Here is a 22,672-nt window from a genome sequence, read left to right as displayed (position 1 = left end):
TGGATCCCCAGCACCCATGCAGAAGCTGGGTGGATCCCCAGCACCCAGGCAGAAGCTGGGTGGATCCCAGCACCCATGCAGAAGCTGGGTGGCTCCCCAGCACCCAGGCAGAAGCTGGGTGGGGCAGTACATGTCTAACCCCAGAGCTGAGGGACAAAAGTGGGCAAATCCCAGGAGCTCACTGGCCAACCAGTTCATCTGAAATGACAACCTCTAGGTTGGGTGAGAGCCTGTCTCAATAAAACACGGTGAAGAAGCAACTGAGGAAGACATCCAGATGTCAACCTCTGGCCTGTACGCACAGATACAGCACGTATACACACACACACACACCATGTATAATCCCACATACCACATATACATGCTCACATACATATCTTCACATGCATACATATACCACATACACACCACACATACATACATCACAAACATACGTCACACACGTACAGACACACACACAGTCCAGCACCCCCAACACATAATACACATACACAAAATCCTTGGTGGAGCACAAAGGATATTGAGGAGGTATTGAATTAAGAAGTGATAGCTTAGACAAATCAGTGAAAATTGTGCTCTTCTGAATTGCTGTATAATATTTAAAAGATTTAATAACTTGAAAATAAAAGGCCCTCATAAATCTGATCAAATAAATTAAAATAAAGACTATGAAGGATTTTTAGTAATTTATCAAATAGATATATTTCAAACCCTGTTCCCAGAATCTGATGCCCAAAGTCAGATTGGGAAAATGTATCCAAGCACGTCTGGGATGTTTGTAGAGGCGAACACACCTTACCCTCAGAGAAAAGCTCTGTAGTTAAAGACCATAGCCACTCAAATTACTGTCTTCAAGCAACGTTCTACAGGTGGAAGATAACCAGCTGCAGTGAGCCAGGAGCCTGGGCGTGCAGCCGCGGTAATGACCGGAGCACATGGTTAACTTCACATGGCACAACTGGCCAGGGAGAGCCAGTGAGTCAGGAGCCTGGGCATGCAGCTCTGTGGTAACAATGGCAGTACATGGTTAACATGGCATGGCTGGCCAGGGAGTCACAGAGCTGACATGGCACTGTCACTAATGAGCTGAGATAGCCAAAAATTTATCTTGGTGCAGCTGGAAAAATAACAAAGACCCAGATAATGAAGTTGCCAAAACATAAAATATGGGAAACTTTCACCTTTAAAAAGTAGAAGAGCCTATCTGTCTCCATTCAAAGCTCTAGCCATACAAATGTTAAAACAATGACCTAACTTAGTGGGGAAAGCCACAGTCGTGACAACAAGCCACATAGCAAGGTGGCTCCTACATGCTGTTATCCATGATGGCTGATGCTCTGGGATTTTTCATAGCAGTTTGGCAACGCCTAACACTTTTGCTGTAGCCATGCCTTTTGACTTAGCCATTTCACTGAGCAGAATTTCTTTCTAGAAATGATTTCATATGAACATAGATATTTGTCCGAGGATTTCTATTACAGCCTGTGTTTATAACAAATAGTGAAGGCCACCAGTGGAACAAGATAACTGCTTGTCACTGTAAAAACGAATAGCAGTTCCTATATGAAACGGTGGGTATGTTCTTTTGTATGTTGTTGATTTGATACAGCGTAGTCACCTGGGAAGTTCAACCCTCAGTTGAAGAGTGGCCTGGATCAGGTTAGCCTGTGGCCATGTCTGTGAGAGATTATCTTGTCTGATGTTTGATGTGGGAGGCTCCGCCCACTGTAAGTGGTGCCATGTTCAGGTCAGTGGGCCCAGGCTGTGTAAGAAAGCTAGCTGACCTAGGGAATAAGCCAGTTAGCAGTGTTCTTCCATGGTTTCTGGTTCCAGGGTCCTATCTTGAGTTTGTATGCAAACTTCCCTCAGATTGTGACCTAGATGTGTAAGCCAGATAAACCCTTTCCTCCCTGAAGTGGCTTCCAGTCACAGGTTCTGTCACAGCAAAGAAATGTCACTAGAGTATGTTGTGACATTCCAGAAAGAAAGTGCCAGAACAATTGTGTGGCCGGCTTCCGTTTGTGAGAATATGATATAGAGTTAAAAAATACTCTGGATTTTTAAATAATTGTTTTTGGTTTGGGGGTTTTGGGTTGTTTTGGGGGTTACCTGTAAGTATTCAATAAGAAAAGAGGCCAGTACTGTGCCTAAGTCTATAGATCCTTTCAATTGCATCCATCTGGACCGCTTGGAGTCTCTTTAGGTTTGGTTCTGTGTGTATTGTTCTTTTTTTAAAAAAAAAATTCTCATTTTTAAAAAGTATCTTGAAAGTACTTTCTTCCTGAGTTCTAAGTTAGAAGCACTGTAGGCCACAGCATGTCCATGCTGTGTGCAGAAGCACTGTAGGCCACAGCATGTCCATGCTGTGTGCAGAAGCACTGTAGGCTGCAGCATGTCCATGCTGTGTGCAGAAGCACTGTAGGCCGCAGCATGTCCATGCTGTGTGCAGAAGCATTGTAGGCCGCAGCATGTCCATGCTGTGTGCTGTACTTTAAATGTGTTTAATTCTTTTGAATTGAGGAAGAAATTCAAGCTGAAATACTCACTATGGGAGTGCATTTAACAGCTAAAACTCTGTGTTAGAGTCTCTGAGATCTGACCAAAGGCACTGAGCGGAAATGACGTATGTGTCTTTAGTGTATTTACCAGAAGATGAGAAAGAAAGTAATGAAGGAGGCGTTCCCTTGAGAACCTAGAAAAATCCCTGAATTAAAGCAAAAGCAAGTGGAAGGACTCAGAAAGGCATTAAAAACAAATAAACAAACAAACAAACAAACTCGGAAGAAGAGGCTGAAGTAAAGGCATAACTGACTCCTCAGTGCAGGCCTGCTCAACTTGAGCATGATGGAAGTAATCAGAATCTACCATAGTCAGCTGAGGTACTGCATCGGGCCAACTAGAGACTAGACAAGATGATGTACAGCCCCTCCTAAAAAATACTTTATTGTCTCTGGCCCCTGGCCATCTCATTAGGATAAGAAGACTCTTCATACCTGGAATTCCAAAGGTGTGTGTGTGTGTGTGTGTGTGTGTGTGTGTGTGTGTGTGTGGTGTGTGTATGTGTGTCTGTGTGTATGTATGCATGTGTGTATCTGTATGTATGTGTATTCTTCAATATTATTATTGTTTTTGAAAAGATATGTTTTTATTGTATGTGTGTTTGTATCTGTGTGAATGTTTTCTTCAATATTATTACTATTTTTAAAAAGGTATGTTTTTATTATATGTGTATGACTATTCTGCCTGCATGTATGTCTGTGTACCACACGTATTCAGTGTCCTTCAAGGACAGGAGAGGGTTTGGACCCACTGGACCTGCAGTTACAGGTAGCTGTTACCAGCCAGTAGATGCTGAGCTTCAAACCTAAATCCTCCACAAAAGCAGCTAGTGTTCTTCTCCACTGAGCTCTCACCTGCAGCACCCAGTTCCAGGGCTGTGGTACCATTTTTTTTTTTTAATTGGAGAGGGAATGGAGACATGAAAACTGAAGAGAAAGAAAAAGAGGGGAAGAGAAGATAGAAGGGGAGGAAGAAGGGAGGAAGTGGAACATTTATTAAGGTTGACCAAATGCTATTTGCAAAGCAAATGTCAACAGACTGCAAAGAACCAAAACCACATGGCTCATATTTTCTGCTCAGAATGCAATGAAGTTTTAGCCCAAAACTTCTAGTTACAAAAGGGTAACTAGAAAATGCCTGTGTATTTAGAAGAAAAGAGACAGATTTCTGGATGATCCATAATGTCAAAGGAATTTCCTAATGAAATTATGCAAATACCTTATACTGAAATATAAGGAAAATACTACATTGACAGACTTATCAGATCAGGAATACAGTGCTGGCCTTGGATTGGACATATTAGAAAGAGTAAGGGCTGATAATGATTTAAATATTTATTTCAGAAAATTAGAAAAAGAGCAGCAAAACAATCCAGAAGAAAGTTAAATGAAAAAAATTGTTTAATGTAAAATGGAGCTTAATAGAAAGATTTTTTTTTTTACAACAGAGTAAAAGTCTAATAAAACTTATAGCAGGGGACAGAGGAACAGCTCAGTGATTAAGAGTATATACTGATCTCGCTGAGGACTGGGGTTCAGTTCCCTGCACCACATGGGACAGGTCACAATCTTCCATGGTTCCAGCTCCAGGGGACTCCATGCTCCCTGCCGGCCTCCTCTGGCACCTTCACGTTTAAAAGTTTAAAACATGATATTAGAGATGTGTGGACATTGCTTTTTTAAGTTTAAAAAAATCAGTAAAAAGAGGGGGAGGGGCATAAGAACAAATACAGGTCTACATCGAGTCACCATTTTCTTTACGAAACTGGGAAAGGGACTGGCAAGGAAAATTGTGATCTGCGTCACAACTGACTTCCCTTCCACCACTGGAATTGTAACTTTTCTGAAATATGCTGAGCCCAAGCACTCGATATATTTATAGGATTATGAGCTGCAGACTATCTTGTTACACTTTTCAAAACTTATATTTCCCCAAATTTCTGAAAATCCCACTATACTTTTAAGTTAGAAAAATAAAAAAAGTTTCAAAACTGTCTGCTCCCAGTTTTTAGTTCCCAGTGAAGTCCTGTTACGAGTTTTCAGAGAGCCTGAGTAGTGGAACTGGAAAGGGCCTCGTGTTGGATGAACTGCAGCACTGTGGGATTCTGGGCAGGCAGCTCTGTGATGCTCCAGGACCCCTGGCATTGCCCTTGGATTGCAAGAGGCCTGCAGCCTCCTTATAGCCCTGCCAGCACCCGTGGGGATTCTCCCTGCCCTCAGTTCGCTTTTGCTAAAGTTAATTCCCCACCCGATTTGATGTTCTAGCTAGGAACATAACACAGGCAAATGAAAGAGCTAAGAGCTATATATGTGGTTACTCTAACCACAAGCTAACATGTTTTATAGCTATACAGACTGTGTAGAGGTGCCCCACACCTCTTAGACTGCTTATGCTTTGATTCAGTTTTTGATGTATTTCACGTTAAGGTAGAGTTTGTTTATCATTGTAGAAATGTTTGCGGTGTGTTAGTGTTGATGATTGGCAGTCAAAGATCAAGAGAATGTAGGCACTGCCACAAACCTATACAGTCCTAGTTCTCAGAGAACAGAGACCAGAGGATTGAGAGTTTGAGGCCAGCCTGGGCTACAATAGTGAGACTGTGTCTCAAAACAAACAAGGAATGTGTATCACATACCTTAATTAGTGGAAACACTGGGATACTAAGCTGAGCTCAAACAGTAACTATTCAAACTCAGAAATCTGTCGTTCAACAAAGATTGAAGTCAGCAAGTCGCACATGACCTTTTTCTTCTGATAAATAGCTCTGAGTCCCTTTCTTATCTTCTGCAGGAAGAAGCAGTTCCGATATCTCCTGGAAAGCAAAGGTAAAAAGCCTGGCATCATCTGTGAGGAGACGAGTGACAGCAAGAGGTTCTTGGGGGAGAACACGAACCGCGCTACCCTGAATTACACCACCCGAGAATTCTACCACGAGAAGCTGGAGGTACGAGGATCTGTGGGTCTGTTGCTTCCTGCAATCCACACACACGGAGCTGGAGGCCATGCACTTCAGCCTCCTTACACAACCCCGAGAATACAAGCAGGGAGCACGAGGCCATCAAGCTTGAGGAAGACTCTGGCTCCAGTGTTCCCTTCTCAGCACAAAAGCATCTTCAAAAGAAAGCTGTGCCAAAAAATCTGGCCCAAAATAGGCCGCAGAGGCCTGCTCTGTCTAAATTAAGAAAAAGGGAGAGATGCTTTCATGGGTGTTTGTCCAGCTGGTACCCGAGCAGCAGAGCCCTAAGCAGAGTCTCCACTCCAGAGCTCTTGGCTTGGCCTATGGTGTTTTAGCCTACGCATTTCATTCTTTACCATGAATTTCCTCATGTCACTGTGTGACTGCTTTGGTCCTAGAGGCGTTTCTTAGGCAGGGGACCAAGCATGTGCTCTTCTGTGAGGTTCACTGAGGAGATATGGCATTTCTGTGCCCAGAGCCACAGGGCAGAACGTGTGCAGTCCCTTCTGCCACTCAGAGATGAAGAAGTGCTGTGCACCTGAAGGGCAAGAGAGTACCATGCTGCGGCAGATTCACGCAGTGACAGAGACAGGGGCAAGAGAGAGCAGACACAGTTATTGTTACATCTAGTGATATGTCCGGTGCCTGTGTATGAGCTATGGAAATCACTGTAGCTCTTCAGACAAGTTAGATATAGTTGTAAATGCAAATGGAGGGAGGGAGGGACAGAGGGACGGACGGACGGACTGAAGGGGAGGGAGACGGAGGGAGAGGGTGAGAGGGAGAGAGAGATTGATTCACAGATGTATACATAAGTTAGAAGTAAAGCCATAGGCAGGCGGCGTTCATGCGTTTGTCTGGCAGCTCCAAACTGCGTATTGAGGAAAGGCTGTGAAGCCTTTGCACCGAACAGCATCTGTGCTGGTGCCATAGGAGATGCAGTAGGGCGTGCTCAGCTCTTCCTTTAATTGGAACGTAAAGGGATTTTCGGTTTCATCCCCTTTCCCTTCACCCTGTTCTCAGTCTGAAGCATCCTCAGGATCCACAGAAGCCTGTGGGTTACAGATTGAAAACTGTCTGACGACTCATCCTAAGGAGGCTTGGCTTCTGCCTTAAGTTGGTGTGGGAGGTCTGGGGTGCTCAGTGGAGCACTTGCTGAGTGCACGGGGCTGAGGGCTCATTCCAGGTGCCACTCACGCACATATACAGTCAGTGTTTCTATGGTTGAACGGAGCCAAATGTAAAAACGTTCGGAGCTTAGAGGAAGCCGTCAGGTGAGATGAGGAGACTGAGCCGCCTTCGAGGCCAAGAGCACAGAGCCAGAATAAGGGCTCCCTGGTTGGGCCAGAAGAGAAAATGAGAGCTGAGCTACCAGGATTATGGGCCTCTTCCTGAGGACAGTTGGTCCTGTGAGTCAAATAATTACATATTTACTTAGAAAGTCTAATATACAAATTCTCATGAAAGAATTTTAGAAAATATAAAATTACTGCGTGCAAACAGGGACATGGGGAAGCTACCAAGTCAGTGACCTTGAAAAATAGGTCCTTCTGAGTTTTAACTCTTAGTTTGTAAGGAATATTTTAAATGTAAACTCTTGTTTTAAGGTAGACAACATAGCATTGACTTAAAAATCCACCAGATTGCTAGAAAAAGAAAAACCAGGCCAGATGCTTAGACTTTTTGATACCAGAATCCTTTAAAGCACCAAGTTAGAGCCGGAGAGACCACTCAGTACTGACGAGCATGTGCCGCTCTTGCAGAGGACCTGAGTTCTGTTCCCAGCTAAACACACACTTTTGGGTCCAGCTTCAGGGGATCTGGTGCCCTCCTCTGGTGTCTGTGGGCATTGCATTCACGTATACAAACCCAAACACACACACACACACACACACACACACACACACACACATGCACACACACGCACACACAGAGATTTAAAAAGAAAAGTGAAATAAAATATCAGTCAGAATACAGAAGAACATTAAATGAGTTACATTCCTTATAGCTAGTGTAAAAATAAATTTAAAATAGGATACCATTTACTGTAATGATAAACAATAAACATATACTGTGGGAATGGATGGGGAAATATTTCTAAGCTGGAACTGGGAGACACCTCAGTCAGCCAAGTGCTTGCCTCACAAGCTGGAAGGCTTGAGCGTCGATTCCAAAGCCAGTGTCCAAAGCCTGGTGTGGTGGTATACACCTGGACTCCCAGCACAGAGGAGACAGGGGAAGGGAGTTTCCTGGAGCTTACTGGCCAGCTAGTCTTACTGAATCAGTGAGCTACAAACTCAGTAAAAGACCTTGCCTCACACAATCAGGTAGAACACAACAGAGGGAAACACATGGCATTGACCTTTCTGTTCAATGTGCATACAAATACACACATGGCTGCCCTTAATTGGGGAAATTGAATGTTTGTTGCATGTCCCTAAAGAAGAACTGGAAAAAAGTTTATATTCATAGAAAAAGCATTCTCTGCTATTAAATGTTAACTCTTCATAAGGCAGTTCTATTCAAGGTTGTGCAGAATTATTTAATCCTAAACGTTATTGGAAAGCACTAGAACCTTAAGTATAGAAGAGTAAAGGCGCTTCGCCAGATACCAAGTGACTATGATAAGGGTATGTGTCCTAGTTAGGTGTCTGTTGCTATGCTAAAACACTGGGCCAAAACCAACGTGGAGAGGAGAGGTTTATTTCATCTTATAGATACAGTTCTTCATTCAGGGACATTAGGACAGGGACTCAAGTTAGGAGACTAGAGGCAGGAACTGAACAGAAGCCGTAGAGGCATGCCCCTTACTGCTGCCCTCAATGGCTTGCCCAGCCAACTTTCTTATGCCACTCAGGACGACCATCCCAGGGGTGTCACAGCCCACAATGAGCTGGGCCTCCCACATCAATCATTAGTCAAGAAAATGACCTATAGACTTGCCTACTGACAAGTCTAACGGACTGGTCTTCTCAGTTGAGTTTCTTGTTCCCAGATATCTCTGGTTGTGTCGGGCTGACAAGAACCAACCAGAATAATGTTGCAGTTAAGGCAAGATAGGAATAGACAGAACCAGGGTGACACTGCACATGCTTGGGAGATTTAGGCAGACAGCAGCCATTACAAACTGATGGGGACAGTCTACTTCATAAGTACTGCTGAGGGAAACATACTGAACCCATTCATCCTGTACAACAAAAATTAACTCCAGATCAAGCATAAAAATTAAAACTCTGAAGTTTTTTTTTTAAAGGAAACCTTACGGCCTTGGTTAGTTAGATGTGACATTTGAACATTCCAAGTGACCAGCTATACAGGAAGATTGTTTTATAAATTTGCAGTCACGATCATTTTTAATAAAAATAGCTTCAGCAAAATCAAACAAACAACGTCTGGATTTAGGTGGCTTGATCGATAAAAACACAATGAGGAGGTAACCCGATCGGATGTGGGCTCCTATTCTGACACAGCTCAAAGGCGAAGGAAGAAATCTGAAGCCACGTGACACTTTGGGACCAGCACCAAGCTAGCTGTCAGGAGACTTGGCCTTGAGCCCTGATCACCACTTATTACCTGGGAGACCTTGCCCAAGTCCCTTAATCCCTGTCTCCTGACTCAGAGCCCAGCGTTCCTGGTCCCCCACCCAGCGCCCACATCTTGAAAATCACTTAGAGCCACGCAGCCCGAGGGCTCAGCCTCTCTGCTGTGCACGCGAGGCTGGGGAAATGAACGGGGGCGAGCTGCTCACAAATCAGGCTAAACAGTCCCTTTCATTGCACGTCTTGTTGCTTGAGGCTCTCCCATCCATCCATTCTCCTGCCTCATCTAACAGAGATTTAAGGGACGTTAAAGAACCCAGGTCTTCTCTTAGACAAGGAGGGAAACCGGAAGCTCAGGAATTGTCCAGGGCCATATAGTGAGTTTCTGACAGTCACCTGAACTCCTGGGTGCCCAGGTTCTCCTGCTGTTGCCCATGCTTCCTGAAGATGGCATGGGCCTTGTAACTACAGGGACTGTCCTCTCTAGATGTTGGTTGATTGCTGACTAACCATGTCATTCAACAATGATATCAATTCCATTATTGATTCAGCTTAGAAATACTGTGTTTTGAGTTGGAGGTTTAAATAGATCGTTTTCTTGGGGTTCTTGTCGGCACTTAGCCTTCCTACCTTAATTAATGCAAGTTACCTAGAATATACTTCTCACTGTCACATGTGTTACACCAGCTCTACCCTCTGATAACATGAGCAAATGAGGGGGGGGGAGAGAGAGAGAGAGAGAGAGAATATCTCTATCATTGAGCTATACCCCCAGCCCCCAAAGAATAGCTTTATTAGAACCCCTGATGACACTGGAGCTGAAATCCCAAGTGCCCTCTGGCTCTGAACTCGCCAAGCTGTGTTTAGAAGCAGCTTTCTCACCTTCAGACTGTCAGACCCAGAAGCTAAGTAAGAATGCTGTTCTTTCTGTGGTGATGGCCTGGTGTGAGTCTAAGGCTTCCGATATTTCTCCTTCCTCTTTGGCACTTTTCTCAAGCTTTGCCCAAGTAATCTACGCTATCATGTGATGCTGTGTCGTTCTCTGTACAGACAGTAAACTCAGAGTCCGAGTAGAAAGGATTATGCAGATAGTAGCGAACCCCAGACTAATGAGAATGTTCGGCATCAGCAAACACCCCACTGTTGTTTTGGCTGTTGGGTTAGTTATGGTTTAATGTAAATATTTCTTTTCTTAACAGGAAATAAAGGACAAGAAGAAGTTCTGCAGGTTGTATGTAGAAGACCTGGTGAAGGAAGCCACAGCCATCAACATGAAGAACGAGGCCCTGCAGAAGCTGTGGCCTCAGATGTTCATCGAGCTTGTCAGGGATGCCGTCATAGAGGTCCGCAGCAAGGACTCCTACATGAAGCTCTGCCTGCAGCAGGTCACCGACCAGAAATAGGGACAGCTCCTACTTCAGACTTGAGCAACCGGAGCTTGTTTAAAGTTTGGCGAGATGCAGGTTAGACACGATGAGACACCACCACCACCGCACAGTCTAGTCTAGAAAGGGTGGCATCCAAGCCCCGCCCCCTGCGCTGTGGAGAAAGGAGGGAGGCAGGAGAGAGGGGGACTCTTTTCCATGCATGCTGACCACACAACCTTGGGAAACCAAGCAGCGGTTGGAGGAGGCCTGGCTGCTGGGTCAGAAATGCTTCTTCAGCTCCCGCTCTGACTGGTGTGCTTGCCCCAGTCCCAAGCACGCTGTGTGCTGATGGGCCAGCATGAGATGTCCCGAGCACACTCACACTGTGTGCTGATGGGCTAGCATGAGATGCCTCTACCAACCTCCAGCTGAGACTTTCTCTTTTTTTGCCTTTTTATTTTATGTCATGATTTCAAAGCCAAGCATATGTTCTTTTTTATGAGTGAAGAATAAATACATTAGTAAAAAAAAAAAATGTCCCGTTTGTTGTGTGGTTATGTTCTTCTCCTGTTGGTCGGATCCCTGTTGTTCACCTATGTCCATGGGAAGAGGCTTTTCAGGTACCTCAGCGTGCCACAGGAAGTCACTGTGGGCTGAAAATGTGCAGACTGTTGAGTACAGGAAGAGGATGCTTGGAGATGCAGGAGTCTGTGTAATGTGCATCTTTGAAAGGTGTCCCCCTGCCGTTGACCATTGTGAGTCTGTCTCATTTAATAGGGACACATGTGCACTCATCCTTCAGAAATATTAAGGGTGGAAGACTCTAGTTTTTAAGTTCAGAAAAATCAAACAGACAACGAGAGGTTTTGGCTGGTCCACTCTGATCAGAAGTGGATGATAGAACCTCGGGAAGCCAGTCTTACGAGTAAGTAAGTGAACTCTGTCTAATGTGCTCAGACTCTGCCCACAAGCTACTGTGTCAGTAAGAACACAGGATGTGGGAGAGCAAGAAGAGGAGATGTAAGACAATAAAACCGGGCAGACAGGTCCAGGGGAAGCCGAGTGCTGTCCGTGCAGCACTAAGAAACGTCCACCTCCCTGTTAGCCTCTCCGACCCTGGAGTGCTCCAGCTTGGTAGGTTAATACGGTGTTTCTGAACATAGACTGTTATATCACTATGCTGGGTTAGTGTCTCAGCATCTGAGTTTCTGCCCGACTAGCTTGGGACCCACCTGAACCTTATTTCCCTCATTGTGTTATAGACCCATTAAAGGAAAGTCATTTCCTTCTGGTCAAGAGGATGGGATCTACTCCTGAACTGGATGGAGACCTGGGACTGGTCAGTAACCTGGCTAAGTGACTACCAGGCAGGAAGATGGAGTCACCTTAAGACATGCTAAACAGATGGGAGGAATAATTATCCCTTCGATGGGAATTAGAAAGGCGACACATTCCCTTTTCTTCCATCTCTTCTAAGCATGGTCTCTTAGATCCTGGGCTTTCTCTCTCATCTATCCTTCCGGCTCTACTCCCCAAGCTCCTCTTGCTTACTAAAGTTCTGAGGTTAGAATAATTACCTCAGCATGAACAGACCTCCAGGGGACCAGAGCACGCTGTCAGGAGTGAGTGGAGATCCATGGAATAAACTTCTCTTTCTATGTGGTATTTCCCAGGACTATCGGGCCAGGAGAACAAATGCCAACACTCCCCACCCCTACCCTCTGTACAGGTTCTATGTGCCAAAGGATTACTTCTTTTTCTTCATGCAACCTCAAGCAGAAATTGAGTCCATTCTCCCCTCATTTGGGAGACACTGCATTGTCTTAGGGTTTTATTGGCGTGAAGAGATACCGTGACCATGACAACTCTATAAAGAAAAACATTTAATTGGGGCTGGCTTACAGTTTCAGAAGTTTAGTTGACTATTGTTATGGTAGGAAGCATGCCGCCATGTAAACAGACATGGTGCTGGAGAAGGAGCTGAGAGTTCTACATCTTGATCTGAAGTTAGCAGGAGACTGTGTACCATACTGGGTGTAGCTTGAGCACAGGAGACCTTAAAGCCCATCCCCATAGTGTCATTTCCTCCCAAAAGGCCACACCTACTCCAACGAGGCCACACGGCCTAGCAGTGCCATTCCCTATGGGCCAAGCATTCGAACACATGAGTCTATGGGGATCATTCCTGTTCAGACCACTACATGCACCCATCCATGTTCAGCTTCAGCAGGCAGACCCACACACTTAGAGTGTGACATTGGATCTAAAGTTACTTCACTGCTACTGAGCCAAGGCTAGAGCTGATATCAGCTCCCCACTCATGGTGCCTCATGCCACTGAATGCCTGGTATGTGGACCAACACAACCCTGCCAAGTTCTTGATCAAGCCAGGCATTACTCTGAGATGCGTATTCTCCCTGCTGAATGATAATGACCACAACAACCAAGACTCGTTGAGCAGTGTCTTAGATTGCTCAGGGCTCATTGCAGGTGCCCTCTTATTTAAACGAACAATCTAATCTTTGTATTCTAGTTACACCTATCTGAGTATTGAACAACTGGGGCAGAGAGAGGCTTGGCCGATCAGTGAATCACATTTCAGCCCAAAACTAGAAAGCAGGGCCTCCATTCGCTGTCAAGGAAATTGTGTGTGTGTTGTGTATGTATATATGTGTGTTTGTGCACACACTAAAGTGTATATTTGGAGGTCAGATGACAACTGGTGTGTGTTAGTCTGTTCTCTCCTTCTATTATTTAGACCCCAGGGATTGAACTCAGATGATCAGGGTTAGTGGTCAAGCCATCTCAACAACCTCAAAAATGAGCTTGTTTCCAGTCGTCTTTTTGATCTGCTTTATGTGGTTTTGTTGTTATGTTGAAACCTTAAAACAGAATTTCTCCAATATGTTTAAGACACTGAAGGACACGAAGTATAAATTTGAACATGAACTATGTGTGAGCCCATGCACACTGCTGTGCAGTGAGGACGTGTGAAAAGTGTAAGAACATCGGCCATATTGTTTCAGATCACGTGTGGCTAGTCCACATGAGGTGTCACGTACAAGAGTGGAATCGAGGAGGTCATGTTGAGCGGGTCCTGTTCCCATCTAGGTGGAGATAGTGGTGGGATCCAGATGGCAGTGGTGGGGGTGTCAGGAGTGGTTGCACTCCGGATTTATTTTAGAGGCAGAGATAATAAGTTTACTGACTTGTGGGATGTGGGGTAGGGGACACAGGGGTGACTGGTAATGCTGAGGGATTGGCTTGGGCAAACTAGAACACTTACTAGCCAACCACAGAGGGACAGTGCTGTATGGATCATGCATCCAGGGGAGGAACAGACAGTGGCTAAACAGCCAATCGCAGACATCTAGTGGGCGTGGCTACAGGAAGTGAGAGGTAAAGGGGAAGCTTGGATTGAACTAAACCGTAAAGTTTGAGCCATCAGCATTTAGCAGCAGGTATCCTAATACTTTATATTTCAGAAAATTCATTTACCGTTTTTTCTTATATTTCTTAATGTGGTCACATCTGCTAGTGTTTTATGATTTCTTTGATTATAATTAAGCTTATTTAGAGTTGATAATCATTCATATCCTCTTCTATTTTGTGTGAAGGGGGGTTGTGTCCATTGTGTGTGTGTGTGTGTGTGTGTGTTAGTGCACATGAGCGTGAAGGTCGGAGGTTGACATCATTCCCCCGCCCCCTTATCTTTTGAGACAAAGGTCTCTCACTGGATTTGGCTAGACTGGCTGGCCAATGAGACCAAGGGATTCCCTACCGCCACCATCTCCCCGTCTCCAGTGATGATATTACAGATGTAATTCAGGCACAGTTCCTTCACCCCTGGCTGCTTCACCTGGATGCTAAAGAGTGAGCTGAGATCCTCGTGCTCACACGGAAGGACTTCACAGACTGAGACACACACACACACACACACACACACACACACACTTCTTTACTGTGACCCCATGCTTACCTGTCAGACCTAAACATGTTCCAGTCATCTCTCCTTTGGATAAACCCCAGCTTTAAGTCTCCATCTCTGAGATTGTTCAGTAAGATACTCTGGGGTTGGAGTTGGGGAAGAAGAGGAAAAATCAGGATGAAAGAGAGGAGCGAGTGTCCTGGCTAGTTGGCAAAACAAATACAAGATGAAATAGAGGAGAGACTGCTCGGCAAAATATTAATTTTAAACCTTAAAGAACAAAGGTTAGTTTTCCTAGCCTGATTTTCTGGGTCAGCTCGAGACGGAGGGGTGGGTACTGTTGCCAAGAAATTCTGAGCCAAGTTGGAAACTTGATCACGACCACTGTGGCCAACCCGTATTGATGGAATATTTGTTATCTTTGATCCCGACCTTCTGCCTGTATTTATGTCTTCCTGGTTCTTGGTATGTGCCCTTTCCTGCAAACTACCTCAAATCCTTTCCAAAGTGTATTCAAAGCTCTAGAGAATAAATGAGTCCCAGGGAGTAAGTCCTCTCCTTGGGGAGCAGATTCGTCTCTTTACGAGACAATGAAACGGAATTCCTTTATTAAAGTTCCTCTGAACTTCAGCAATAAGAGCACTGACTCCTTCCTAGTGTTTGTCTTGAAATATTTCACCATGCAGAAGTGCACACTGAACAGTATCTCAAATAAATACCCGGCTCACCACCAAGCACAACAGCTCTTAATACTTTCCACATTTGCCTCAGGTTCTTAAAACAACACATTACAAATAGAGAAGGAGCCCCTGAGCCCCTCCTTCCCTCCCTCAAGGTAACCACTGTATTGGATTTCATGCTGGTTATCCGTTCCTGTTTCCCTACTCTTTCTGTTATACATAAATGCATAGAGAGTTTATTTGATTGTTTCATATTTTCCAAATTTGTATAAATCATATGCAGTTTTTCCCCCTATATTTTCTTTTCAATTTTTCTGAGGTTCATCCTTGTTGCTGATAGTAGTTGCTTCCTGTTTGATACTGTTTGTGACTCCTCTGTAGGCTGGGTACTGTGAGTGGGTATCAAGAGTTTCCTGTCGAACATACACACATGACATACATACACACAACCCGACATCCACACATGAACATACATGTATACAACCTGGCATACACAAACAAACACACAAACACACCCTGGCATACACACATGAACACGTACACACACAACTTGGCATATACGTGTGAACACACATAACATATTGTATTATAAGAATATGTTTAAGGACATATGATGGACAATATGCACAGGACCTGCTGGTCTGCAGAACGTGCAGCCGTATTTGCTATTGTCACATTGCTTTAGAAAGAGATGTCCACTAGAGTTTTCTACAGGTAGACAATCTCCAGTTGTCCCTCACCATCACTGACAGCATGTTGTGTGTTCAGATGTGTATGCTATGTTGTGTGTGTGTGTGTGTGCCAGGTTGTGTATATGTGTTTTTGTATGTATGCCAGGTTTTATGTGTGTTTGTACACCAGGTCGGGTGTGTGTATTTGTGTGTGTGACAGGTTATGTGGGTTCACGTGTGTTTGCCAAGTTGTGTGTGTGTTCATGTGTGTTTGCCAGAGTGTGTATATTTGTGTATGCCAAGTTGTATGTATGTACGTTTATGTGTAGATGTCAGGTTGTGTGTGTGTGTGTGTTTGTGTTCATGTGTGTGTGCCAGGTATGTGGCGGTTACGTGTGTGTGTGTGTGTGTGTGTGTGTGTGTGTGTGTATTGTATACTAAGTTGGTGACTTTTGTGCAGAGATAAGACTACTCAAGGAATTTGCATTAAGATGATGTTTACACACGGCTGTACTGGTTAGATTTTTGTTAACAAGAAATGAGCTAGAGTCTCCTGGGCAAGACAGAATGTGAATTGAGAAACTGCTTCCTTGAGGTAGCCTGTGGGCACGTCTGTGGAACATTTTTTTGACTGATGATTGATGTGTGAAGGCCTGGCCCCCTAGAGTTGTTGCCACCCTGGCCAGGTGGTCCTGGGTGATACAAGAAGGCCGACTGAGAAAGGCACGAGGAGCAAGCCAATACACAGCATTCTGCCACGGCTCCTGTTTGAGTGTCCGCCCTGACTTCCCTCAATGATTGGCTGATCAGAATGTGTAAGCCAAACAGCACCACCCACATACACACCAATTTACCTTTGGTCATAGTGTTTATCACAGTGTTAGAAAGCCAACTAGTACACAGCAGAGTGTAACAACTACACAACTTGGTGCAGTTTGGAAACATAGTTAACATCCTGCTTCCTTCCAATCTTTCTTGACAACGCCTGCGTTCTCGTGTGAGCTGTTATGACTGTAATTCTCACTGGGAGTGGAACCACACAGGAATATAGGCTTCTCCCCAACACAGTGCTTTGAGAATCAACTGGATTCTGATTTATGTTAGTACAAACATATCGCAATTTGACTATCCATTCTGCTGGACTGTTTCCAGACTGGGTCCCGGCAGGTAGACATTTTTGCACAAATCCTTTTCTGTAGCACAACCTCTCCTCACAAAATAGTTGCAAGTTTAATTTTAGTAGGAATGGCCATGCATTTTCCATTGTGGATAGACAATTCTACCCAGCCTCCAGCAAAAGCAATGGATAAGAGCCCCAAGAGCTATATCCTTTTGCCCTCGTTTGCTGTGAGCTTTAAAAACAGCGTGGGCTCTGCTCGTGTGACTGTTCCAAGCAGTTCTTTGCTGCTTTCATTGTATTTTCGCTGTGTGTGGATGTGACGTGGAGTTCTGTTGCACACGGTTTTGTGTGCTTCGTGGTCATCTTTAAATCTTTTGTAAAATGTTCAGGACCGTGATCTTCTTTTTCTATAAAGCCTTGAGCTGTCTTTGGTGTTGATTTACATGAGTCCTGTGTGGAGTCTAGATATAACAACAGTGTACGCATTTCTATGCTGCGTGATTTCTATATCCCTGTAAAAATGTTGTTCCTGCCTCACATTTGCAGAGCGTGCTGCCCTTGAAGTCGTTCTCAACCTGTGGGCCACAACCCCCTTGGCAAGCCTCCATCTCCAAATATGCATTAGGATTCGTAACAGTAGCAAAATGACAGTTGTGAAGTCGCAATGAAATAATCTTATGGCTGAAAGTCACTACAACATACTGAACTCTGTTAAGGGTCACGAGGTTAGGAAGGTTGGTTCTCCTTCCTGTAGGGTTGTGTTGGATTGTTGTACTGGTTACACGTGGGACAATGGCCCTTCTTGGATTGGTTGGATTTTTGTTGTTTTTGAGATAAAGCAATCCAGGCTGAATTCAAAACTCAATACTGTGGCTCAAGCTGGCCTCAAACTGGTGATCCTCCTGTCTCAGCCTCCTAAGTGCTGGGGATACAAGGATGTACCAACCATGTTCATCTTGTGAATGGTATATATGGCCTGTGCCAGGCTTCATTTTGCCTCCCCTGTGGAAACCCACATGTTCCGATACAGACTGCTCCAAAGGGTTTCCTTCCCCACATTCAACTGTCTTACCTTTTAAAAAGAAAAGGCAGAGCCCACCACTGACCTAGATATGATTGTACAGATTTCTTTTTCATTACTATTGTGTCATTTTTTCCATTTTTTTACAGAAATCCTGCATTATTTTGATCACTGCATCTCTAAATAAGTCTTGAAAGCAAGTATTATAATACTTTGAACTTGGTTTTTAATCTTTAAAAGGTTACTTCAGCTAATCTGTCTCTTGTATTTCCACATAATTTTAGAAGCTTCTTGCCAATACATTTTTTTTTTTAAAGACTTGGGACTCTATCCAGTCTACAAGGAACTGGAGAGGCTCTCAAACCATGGTTATTATCTTGCTAGAGGATCTATTTTTCTGCATTTAAATACTTTCCAGTTCTGAGTTTTAAGACTACATTTTATTCTGAGGCAAATTTATTCCTTAGCCTTGCTGTGGTTTGAGTCGTTCATTGTCTCCCAGAGGCCTGTGTGCTAAAGGCTTGGTTGATCTGTTTATGATTGTGTAGGAGTGGAACGTTTAACAGATGGGAAGTTGAAATTGAGTGTAGGAGTGAAACCAGAGGTGTTGGGGTGTTTGTCCTGGAGAGGTTAGCGGAGACTCAGCGTCCTTCTTTGTTTGCTTCCTGGCTGCCATGACATAAGCAGCTTCACCATCATAGCTTCAAAATCCACCTTTCAGAAGCAAAGCAACAAAACCAACAGACCAAGGGCAGATGTCTCTAAAAGCACGAGCTACAGCAAATATCTCTACGAGTTGATTACCTATGCTGCAGAGATGGCTCAACAGGTAAAGTGTTTGCTATGCAAGCACAAAGATTGGAGTTTGACCCTTGGCAGACATGTGAGAGCCAGGCATGGCTGGCTCCATGTGCCTATGATCCCAGGCCTGGGGAGGCAGAAACAGGAAGGTCCCTGGGACGAGCTGGCTACACGGTCTAGAGGAATTGATGGGGTCTAGGTTCAGTGAGAGACCCTATCTAAAAACTATTATGTGGAGAGCAACTGGGATTCCTTACATTGACCTCTGGCCCCTAAACAAATGTATGCACAAATTCACGCACAGCCACATGTATTTACAAATGAATACACACACACACACACATACACACACACATGAGTTGATTAACTTAACTGAATAACACAGTATGTTTTTTATCTATTAAAAGTTTATTATATTCTCCTCGCCAAAGACATAGTTGTTTTATGTATAGTTGATTCTTAGAATTCTCATCATCTATATTTGGAAATTTGTCTCCTAGATAAAATGTATTCATAATCTTCGAGTCAATACTCATGGAGTTTTCCCAAATATCGATGGAAATGCACAAACCGGTTTAAAAACATGAGCCACCTAATACACAAAAAAACACACAAGACTCTAACTTTATTTTTCCTATAGGGGTGAGTACTAGGTATTAACTAGTTTTATGTTCATAGCAACTTTATAGAAAACAACTATTTTAAATTCTTAAATGATCAAAGTTTGCTATTTTGAATTTGTATCCCAGTGTCAGTCATTGCATATTATTTCTTCGGACTTTGCACACCAAAGAAATATTTTTGTACGTGCGACTTCCTTTTCTATATAATTCTCATTATTTTTGCTTCTTGACTTTTAGGCTAGAATTGCCAACTCGGTGTCTAAAGAAGCTTTTGATTAGTGTCAGTCATAGGTGCTGCAGTAGAGAGAGAAGCTCACCAAGATGCTTCATTTTCCAAAGGAGCAGAGGGTTCAACCTTCTTGGAAAAGAGTGACGCCCTTTTCCAAGAAGATTGCTAGCTAGCTCACTCTAGTTACTTTAGGCAAGCGTCACGCAAGGTTAACTGGAGCTGAGAAAGGTTCCAGCTACCAAAGTTATCTTGCCCTTGGTGCCCGAGAGAGCAGACGACCCACACAGATCTCAGTCCCTTCTGACCATGGCTACCCATAATCACATGTAAGAACTCCAGGTTTGCCAGGAGTGTCTTAGGACCAAGGTTGGTACAGCTTGTAGCTTCTGGGAACCTCCCACCAGTTCATTCTGATTGGTAAATAAAGATGCCAGCAGCCAATAGCTGGGGAGGAGAGACAAGTGGGATTTAGGATTTCTGGGCTTGGGACTGGGAGGAATGAGGAAAGAGGGAGGAGGGAGGAGGGAGGAGGGAGGAGAGACGCCATGTCCAAGGAGTGTGCTGGACAGAAAGGCAGAGCTGCCATATAAAGTGTTCCAGGAGAATGCAGCCCAGAGGGCTGCTCAATTGGGTCAGAAGCAGCCAGGATGGAATATAGAAGTTAGTATGTAGTAACTTGGAATTATCGGTGGGAGGTAGAGTCTAGCAACATGGAGGCTAAGCATTTGTCCAGCTACTGTGCTGTATAAGGTATGATAAATACAAAGGCGGTGTGTGTGTGTGTGTCTTTCATTCGGGAACATACACCATTTCGGCAGGAAGTAACCCCAAGATGGAATTTATGAAATGTTAATACTACATACTTCTACTGAAATGATCACACAATTCCAACAATGCCAACCTTGCATTCCTAGAATATTTATATATTATTCTTTCAAACATGGCTTGATTTTATTGGCTGGTACTTATTTGTGTCTGTCTCTGAGTGTATTAAAAGTATTGATCTAATGCCGGGCAGTGGTGGCACACGCCTTTAATCCCAGCACTTGGGAGGCAGAGGCAGGTGAATTTCTGAGTTCGAGGCCAGCCTGGTCTACAGAGTGAGTTCCAGGACAGCCAGGGCTACACAGAGAAACCCTGTCTCGAAAAACCAAAAATAAATAAGTAAATACATAAATAAATAAATAAAAATTAAAATTAAAAAAGTATTAGTCTATAAAACTTTTTTTTCCTCTCCATATTCCATCCTACTCCAATTGTCAAAGAAACCTGGCAGAACCACGTGCTTTAAAATATTTCTTTCACTTTCTAGTAATTTCTTCTTTGACCCAGAGGCTATTTAGGCATGCTGTTCAATTTCCAAGTTTTTGATCCCATTAGGAGGATACTATGCCACCTGTTCTCTTGATCCACGTATGTGGTGTCATTGACTTCTAACCTGAAATTTGACTGGGGAGATCCATCCATTTCTGAAGGAGGACCACAACATCTGGGCAAAATTCTCAAACACGATTGATGACAAAATTCACTTAGGTTAAATTAGCACCTAATGGATGCTTTAACTTGTTGTATGTTCCTCTTTTGACTGCTTAGTTAATGATGACCAAATCCTATTGCCTTTTTCATTGATTAACATCGATTTCTAATACCCATCACATTTATTCTCCTGGACCAAGAAAAATCCTTGGGACAGTTTTCCTCCATCCATCTCATCTCCTTTGGGTATGGTGCAGTGCTTTGGGCCCAGCGTGTCCCCACAACGGTTTGTGTGTCGGAGGTTTGGCATTTCATCCTGGAAACTTTCAGACCCGCTTTGTATTTTCCAATCCTAGGGACCAAGTTTTATTCTGTGTATTCTGAAGTCAAGACAAATTGGAGTCCTGGAGTCCATAGAGGGCATAGGAGACCACAGTGGTCCACTTCCTTTCTTGTCAATCCAGATTATCAAGTAAGGACACACATGGGTAAACTCCTTCCCATCTTTGATAAGAGCCCTCATTTTCTGTCCTTGCATTATTCAGTGTTAGCTACCTAGGCATACTGGTGCCAAACAGAAGATCTGTACAGGATCAACCTCAATACCATGCCTACCTCATCCTGACAGGACAGACAGTCTCCCTCAGTTTCCTGAGCCACCACCGGCTCTAGCTGATCTGCCATTTCAGCCTCTGAATCTTAGTGTCCAGTGCCCAGGTGATCTATCTTTCTCACCTGAGGCATCTGACATAAAGTCTCATTCCTCCAGATTAACTGAGTTAGCATCTCTTAGGTCTATGCTTCCTCCAGGTCCACAAAGAACAGATTAGCTGAGTTTTTCCCTCCTCCTTATCCTGTATCCTCCCTATCCACTCAAAACCTCCCCCTCAAAAAAACTCCAATAACAAAACAAAAAAAATCAAACTTAAACAAAAAGACCCCAGTAAGACAAAAGTTCCAAAACAAAAAGCAGCCCCCTTGTTCCAACAACAAAAATAACACGGGGTTTGTTTTGTGTTCCCCCAACTACTCCTGGGCATGGGGCTGCCTTGGAGTGGGTTAATATACCTCGTGACACTCCACTGGAGAAACTGAACTGCAAATAGCCTCTTCGTTAGAGTTTGGATTTTCTTCCCCATCTCAACACTGGTACCCTATCTGGCCTGAACCTGTGCAAACCCTATGCATGCTGCTGTAGTCTCTGCGGGTTCATATGTGTGTCAGTCCTGTTGCATCTGGGAACTCTGTTTCTCTGGAGTCATTACCACCTCTGGCTAATACAATTTGCTGACTCTCCCACATAGAAACCCCGAGCCTTGGAGTGTGTGTGTGTGTGTGTGTTCGAGGATGGTGGGATAAAGATGTCCCATTTAGGACACTCTCTTCTTTATGCTCAAAGCCATAGAATGTCACCTGTCTCCAGATAACAAACCTTACCATCCACACATCTCCCAAGCTGTGGCCCGTTTCTCCACCTAGCATGGTAAAAAAAAATCAGTCACATAGTAACTTCCGTTTGGCCAATTGTTTTATCATATTATCAACACAGAGGAAATAGAAGCCAGAGAGCTAGGGAGATGGCTCGGCTGATAAAGTGCTTGCTGCATAAGCAAGAGGACCTGAGTTCAGATCCGTAGCCCAGCACTCACAGAAAGGCCGGATGTGGTGGTGATGGATGCCTGTAATCCCAGCCGGATGTGGT

At 44.1% G+C, this 22,672-nt stretch overlaps 1 protein-coding gene across 3 annotated transcripts in view; it reads left to right on the top strand.

Annotated features, from left to right (window-relative positions):
- Positions 1–10,947, top strand: part of Lrrc49 (leucine rich repeat containing 49) — a 111,241-nt gene extending 100,294 nt beyond the window's left edge. For 2 of the 3 annotated variants that reach the window (XM_028774528.1, XM_028774527.1), the window contains exons 16-17: positions 5,350–5,503; positions 10,254–10,947. In XM_028774528.1, the coding sequence (XP_028630361.1) occupies positions 5,350–5,503; positions 10,254–10,457 (358 nt within the window). In that variant the 3' untranslated portion in view covers positions 10,458–10,947. The remainder of the gene's footprint in view (positions 1–5,349; positions 5,504–10,253) is intronic. The other variant, XM_028774529.1, reaches the window with a different exon arrangement.
- The last annotated feature ends 11,725 nt before the right edge of the window (positions 10,948–22,672 follow it).

This window comes from Grammomys surdaster, unplaced genomic scaffold (assembly GCF_004785775.1).
Source record: "Grammomys surdaster isolate TR1022 unplaced genomic scaffold, NIH_TR_1.0 241, whole genome shotgun sequence".
NCBI lineage: Eukaryota > Metazoa > Chordata > Mammalia > Rodentia > Muridae > Grammomys > Grammomys surdaster.
Note: the sequence above shows the minus strand (reverse complement) of the source record. Positions and strands in the feature narration are given on the sequence as shown.